Source organism: Malus sylvestris, chromosome 10, assembly GCF_916048215.2.
Source record: "Malus sylvestris chromosome 10, drMalSylv7.2, whole genome shotgun sequence".
Lineage (NCBI taxonomy): Eukaryota > Viridiplantae > Streptophyta > Magnoliopsida > Rosales > Rosaceae > Malus > Malus sylvestris.
In genome coordinates this window covers 22,803,625-22,809,648 of record NC_062269.1, presented here as the reverse complement: position 1 = coordinate 22,809,648, position 6,024 = coordinate 22,803,625, and the positions used below count along the sequence as shown (strand labels likewise).

At 37.5% G+C, this 6,024-nt stretch overlaps 1 protein-coding gene across 2 annotated transcripts; it reads right to left on the bottom strand.

The window, feature by feature from the left end:
- Positions 1-2,502: 2,502 nt before the first annotated feature.
- LOC126586606 (uncharacterized) lies at positions 2,503-3,910 on the bottom strand. Of its 2 annotated transcripts, none has more exons than XM_050251513.1 (3): positions 3,089-3,910; positions 2,914-2,985; positions 2,503-2,807 (listed from the first exon to the last, which is right to left on the bottom strand). In XM_050251513.1, exons 1-2 carry the CDS (start codon positions 3,867-3,869, stop codon positions 2,939-2,941), a joined length of 828 nt encoding a protein of 275 aa, XP_050107470.1. In that variant the 5' UTR covers positions 3,870-3,910; the 3' UTR covers positions 2,503-2,807; positions 2,914-2,938. The 2 variants fall into 2 exon arrangements, with proteins under 2 accessions (XP_050107470.1, XP_050107469.1); XM_050251512.1 differs by having other exon boundaries at positions 2,503-2,798.
- Positions 3,911-6,024: the final 2,114 nt, after the last annotated feature.

Sequence of the window (6,024 nt, the reverse complement as noted above, 5' to 3'; positions counted from 1 at the left end):
CACCACCTGTAACGATGAAAAATACAAAAGTGAGTGGAAAACGCAGAGTAAACTGGTTTCAAATTCCAACTCAGAATCTTAGAGTTGAAGAAAGCTGGGGTTCCACTATAAAACTAATTGGCAATATGGGGAGTAGCTCAACCTCTTATAAGCCCATGCAAGGTCCCTCATTCCATCAATATGGGACTCATTCTATCACCATTTTTGGTCTGCAACAATTAATTCCTCAGAAACAAAATTCTATTTTGTGAAGAAGATACATACCTTTGCTCGAGAGCTTCCCAGGTCGCTTGAGCAGTTCTCTTGCTAGCCACAACAAACAAGACCGATGCAGTAAGAGAGCCATTGATCCAATTGAGGATCATTTAATCCTGTTGCATCCAGGAGGTATAGACAGGTTTGACAGTTGCAACACCAGATAGGTTCTTAAGGGGACACACCAAGGTGCCATCAACATGCCCCATTAAATCTCGACTCTTGAGAATATGAAGTATTTGGGGCAACCATAGTGGGTAGTTGGTCTTATCTAGCTTAATGTTTACCACGGTGGTCATGGAGGAAACATGATGGGTAGGATTGTTTGGGGGTACGAGGATGGAAGATTAAGGAGGAACACCGTTGTTTTCAGCCATTGGAAGCAAGGAAAAAAAACAAGGATTGTTGTCGTTAGACAGTAGGACTCAATACCATGTAAAACTTAGGAACACAAAGCTTTCACTTCAATTGCATACCCATTCAATCGTGGGATGCATGTATTTATTGTTGGAAAATATTAGTATTTATGTTTATTTTAGTATTTGGGTTTTCCTTGTTAGTTTAGGAATTGGGCCTAACCCATCCGAGTTAGGGTTTCTTAGGTTTAGTTCTCTACAAATATTGCTTGTAATTTAGTTTAAGAAACAAGTCATTCATAATGGAGCCTCTTGGTTTTTGTAACCGTTTCAACATTCTTATTTGTTTAATAATATTCCGTTGTAGTCTTGTTTGTGGCACACTCTGATATTCAACTTGGTATCATAGCATGTTGGATCCTTCCGGATTTAATCTGCTGTTGATGGGTGCCAATTTGTTTGTATCAGTTTTGTTTCTTTCATCTTTCGCTGTTTGTGTTTCTGTTTTAAATTCGTCTAGAAAATTGTTGTTGATCATTGTGGTAAAAATCTGTTTGCTTGTTTGTCATGCAAAGCATCCAAAGTCGAATCCGTTCTTGTCACCACCACCACCATTTGCACAAGCCATATGTTGCAATCCCTTTATTTTGCTCAACTTGGTTGCTGCATGAATTAAAGAAAGCAGAAGTAAAGAAGGAAAAGAGAAAAAAAAAATTGGTTAGGTTTTGAGGTTCACATGAGCAAGGAGAAAAGATTGGCTTTGTTGAAGTCTCTGAGGCACACACATAGACTGTTGGTTTATTTGAATGATTTGGAGTCAGTTGTTGTCTTCCGTGACGATTGTTCGAGTGTTTGGACTGGTGACTACTCAAGTGACGTTGTGAAAGTTGGGTTTTTTGCTTGTTTGTTTAGGTTTGTTCGGAAGCTCGCTATTGGCATGTAAATCTTGCACTAGCATTGGAATCTTGCATTGGCACTGGCACTGAAATTTGGAATCTTGCACTTACACCGATGGAATTTCGTATTGAAATTGGCATCGGAAATTAGCATAACAAGCTTGCATCCACATCGATCGTTTGTTGGCAAACTCATGTCATGCACCACCATGAGTTTGATGCGGGGGAGGGGGGTGGTGTTGGAAAATATTAGTATTTATGTTTATTTTAGTATTTGGGTTTTCCTTGTTAGTTTAGGAATTGGACCTAGCCCATCCGAGTTAGGATTTCTTAGGTTTAGTTCGCTATAAATATTGGTTGTAATTTAGTTTGAGAAACAAGTCATTTACAATGTAGCCTCTTGGTTTTTGTAACCGTTTCGACATTCTTATTTGTTTAATAATATTCCGTTGTAGTCTTGTTTGTGGCACACTCTAATATTCAACTTTTATAATCACTTTCAGATTACAATTAGGGTTTGAAATAACCCTACTTACACGAAAGTTCAAAATTCAAAAAGTACAAACTGAAATCTACAAAGGTTACGCACAACTTTAGTTACAAGAATAATTCGAAAGAGGTATTTGTCGTTTTCCCCCCTGAACTTGTAAGGAGATGCCAATTTGCCCCTTGAACTTTAATTTTAGCCAATTACCCCCATGAACTTTTGTTATTAGCCAATTTACCCCCTGATGTTAGATTTGAGAATTTTCCATCCAATTTTCCATCCAACTCGGTCACATGCTTGGCACATGCCAAATTTTTAAAGGTAAAAAAGTAATTTTATCCCTAATGTAGACATTCTATCTTTATTCTTCTTCTCTTCCACTAGTTCACTCCATACAATTTTGTCTAAATTAGCTATAGAAGTCTAATTAGCAACTGAAAAATATTGGCTCAGTGCCCAGTTTACCAAAATGAAATTAACGATTCTTATTTCGAGTGCTTTAATAAAGCTAACAGCATCCACAAAAAATATGCAACAGACTTAACAGCCTTAACAACCTTGCACCTAGCATCCACAAAAAATATGCAACAGACTTAACAGCATCCACAAAAAATCTGCTGCATAATCCTATTAAAAGATCAACTTAATCTCAACACCAAAGGTTTTCATTAATAGGACGAAATGCCTTCTAACACATTATAGTTATACTCTCCATGGTCTTGGTTTTTTGGCAGCACGTTAGGGTTGTGATGCCATTTCATTAGCCTTTCTTGTGACTTGATTCACACGACCGCCTCGGTACACCTATTTGAACTCAACACGAAAGCAACAAAAATGTTAGCAAACCCAAAACAACAAAAATTAATGTATAACAAATATTTTTGTTTTTTAATAAAAAAAGACAGATTCTTGTTATTACATGTAGTTTAGAAGTTCCTTGTGGCCTAGTTTGAGATGGAGCGGCCCCCGAGTGATGATGTGCACCAGTTTCCTACATCAAAACCATTTATACTTAGTTATTTATGTTCACCTAGCGACTAGATAAGTGATATAACAAAACTCAAAATAAATACAATCCTTGTTGATCAAATTACCTCTTTTGTGGGCACCAAAACCTTGTTGTGATTGTAGTAGCCTTTGTGGACAGCTTCTTTTGTTATGTCCTTCCTCTCCACAGGTTTGGCAATGCATTACAACATCATATTTCCTTAGCTTTGTTGGCCCTTTCTTTATCTCGTATGGTGCTTTTGTTCTTTTGTCTTTAGGTCTTCCAGGTTGCTTGTGGTAAAAAGGGGGTTTAATAGGCCTAAGGTCAGTTCTCTTCCACTGTTCTTTTCCAGACATAGGAGTAATATACCCTTCATAACACCTATCATAAGCTGGCATTTTGTAAAGTGAGTGTACAAACACTTGTGGACTAGCCTCCTTCCTAGCAATTGTGGATATAACATGAGGACAAGGAATGCTACATAGCTGCCACTTCTTACAAGAACAAGTGTGCCTTTCCAAATCTACTACAAACATACTACCAACCAAAGTATGCACTTGATATTGACCATTCCCCAAATAATTGGCAAAACAATTGAAACCATCCATTTGATTTTTTTCAACAATCTTCAAAATTCTAGGTCTAACCTGTTGGGTCCACTTAGCTTCTCTTAGCCTAGCCATTCTCAACATCAAACATTTTTGAATCCTTTGTAACATCGTAATAATCGATTTATCTCTTGCATCTAAAATTGCAGAATTAAATGACTCACACATGTTATTCAATAACAAATCACACTTTACCGATGTTCTGAAATGAGATCTGCTCCAATGGCAAGGTGGCTTATCAGCTAGCCATTTCACTACCTTATTAGATTGATTATTCATCACCTCAATTTTAGCTTCATAAGTAGGTACAGTAGTTGCCCTTGCTGCTGCCCATAATCTCTGTTTTAAGGCAAGTCCGGTGTGACTTGCACTTCTAAAATTATTATGCAAATATCTAACACAATGTCTGTGTTCTGCAGTAGGCATCAGACTTTGTATAGCATCGCCTAGCCCTTTTTGTTTGTCAGTGATGAAGGTCCAAGCATTTCCATTCTCAATTCCTACATCCTTGAAAAAGATCTCCAAAAACCAAGTCCAAGTCTCCCTATTTTCTACCTCTACAACAGCAAATGCTATTGGAAACATGCCGTTATTGGCATCAACACCAACAACACTTAGGATCTGACCAGGATGGGGTCCCTTAATATGACACCCATCAAAACCCACTATAGACCTACACCCTTCTTGAAAGCCTTTCTTCAATGCAGCAAAGCATATGTACAACCTTTTAAAAACAGGGTTTTCACCTTGGAAATCTGTTTTTACTTTGATAGTACTCCCAGGATTTCTCACTTTCAACTCTTCCAGGTAATCCCAAAGCTTGGCATATTGCTCATCTATACTACCTTCTGTCACTTTTTTTGCAATTCTCTTTGCTTTGTAAACTTGGTTTTTTGTTATGTCAATACCATAATGCTTTCTCACAAGTTCCATGAAACCAGTCACACTCATATTGGGTTTTGATCTAAGCTTCTCATCAAACCGATTAGCTAACCATGAGGAGGTGGCAAATGTAGAATGCTCCTCCCTTACACAAATGTGTTTAGGATTATAAGTTTTAATTCTAATTGTCGGTCCCTTCCCCACAAAAGAGGCATACAATTTCCATTGACAAGGTACTGCAGCTTTTCCTGCACACTTGATCAACAATCTGTTGGAATCATTCACTGCCTAATCTAACGGTCGACAAACAGACACACCATAAGCCCTTGTTGCCTCCCTGCATTGTTTCATGTTTGGAAATTCCAACCTTAGATGAAGAGTGAGATTAATTTTATCTGTCTCTCTCCTATATTGAGGTAGCTTAGGTGTTTTGAGTCTTCTTCTAACCCTCACATTCATCATCCACATTAAACCCCTCAAACTGAACATCCACATCAACAAAGGAAGCTGCACACGGATCACTCCTAAGATTGTTTATGATTTTCCTTAAGTCAATCAAGTATAACAAATGCAGCCTAACTTGAGGAGATATGAGTGAAACCCACTGAAACACATCTGCATCGCATTCAATTCGTAAAAAACCCTTTATTTGGTACCAATAGTAAAAACCTGTAGTCTCTTTATTATACCTAAGCACTGTAACAGCCTCATACATATCAAGCATGAACATATAATCTTTAGTATAATTGTCAACCCACTGTACAATACCACCCACATACTAACCAGCTTTAAAGTGACCACCATGGTGTATTTCAAGTGTGAATAGGTCATGATTACCTACAACAAATACATCACAATATAATCAGGATCACCATACAACACTTACTAACCAAATATCCACCAATATACAACATTTACTAACCTAACTTGCTAATTATTTAAAGAAAGTCAATAAAAGCAACAACTAAACATATTATATGTGCAAAGTTGATAGTATACAGGAAGTGCCAACAATGCTACACCAAAAAGATTATACCAGCAAAGACCTGCAACGTTGCTTGTTTGTTAGATCCCTCATCTCTAAAGCTTGAAGCAAGAGGGAATAATTTGCTTGGTTTGTTATCCAAGTAGCAAACAGCTTGCTAAATATTTTGGGCCACAATCTATATGCAAGCTTCCAGCAAAAGAAAATAATTTACTAATTATTGGCTTTGCCTGTTATACAAACAAGCCTATTTATTTCGGGCACAATCTATGGAAGCAAGCATGAATCAAAAGAGTTCATTAACAAACAAACAAAAAAATAAAATACTGTATAGCAAATCAAAAGACCATAATACAGTAAACAAATTCGAGATTATGTAGCTTAGAGAAGGTAAATTAAGAGACTCAGCAAATGGTGTTTCTTGCTAAATACGAGGATACCTTGACTCAACAACACAAGTTAGATCCACATCAGGGCCATGCTCTCTCCCATCCCCTTCTTGAAAAATTTAAAAGGTTGAATGGCGTGTGGGTGTGGCTGGGCTGGGATTAAGGTGGGAGGGTGTGG

Excerpts from the sequence above, each read along its gene's own strand:
- LOC126586606 (XM_050251513.1), bottom strand. The coding sequence starts at position 3,869 with ATGAATAATCAATCTAATAAGGTAGTGAAATGGCTAGCTGATAAGCCA. Across the intron at positions 2,986-3,088 it reads TTTTGGTGCCCACAAAAGAG|GAAACTGGTGCACATCATCA; the intron begins GTAATTTGATCA and ends GTTTTGATGTAG.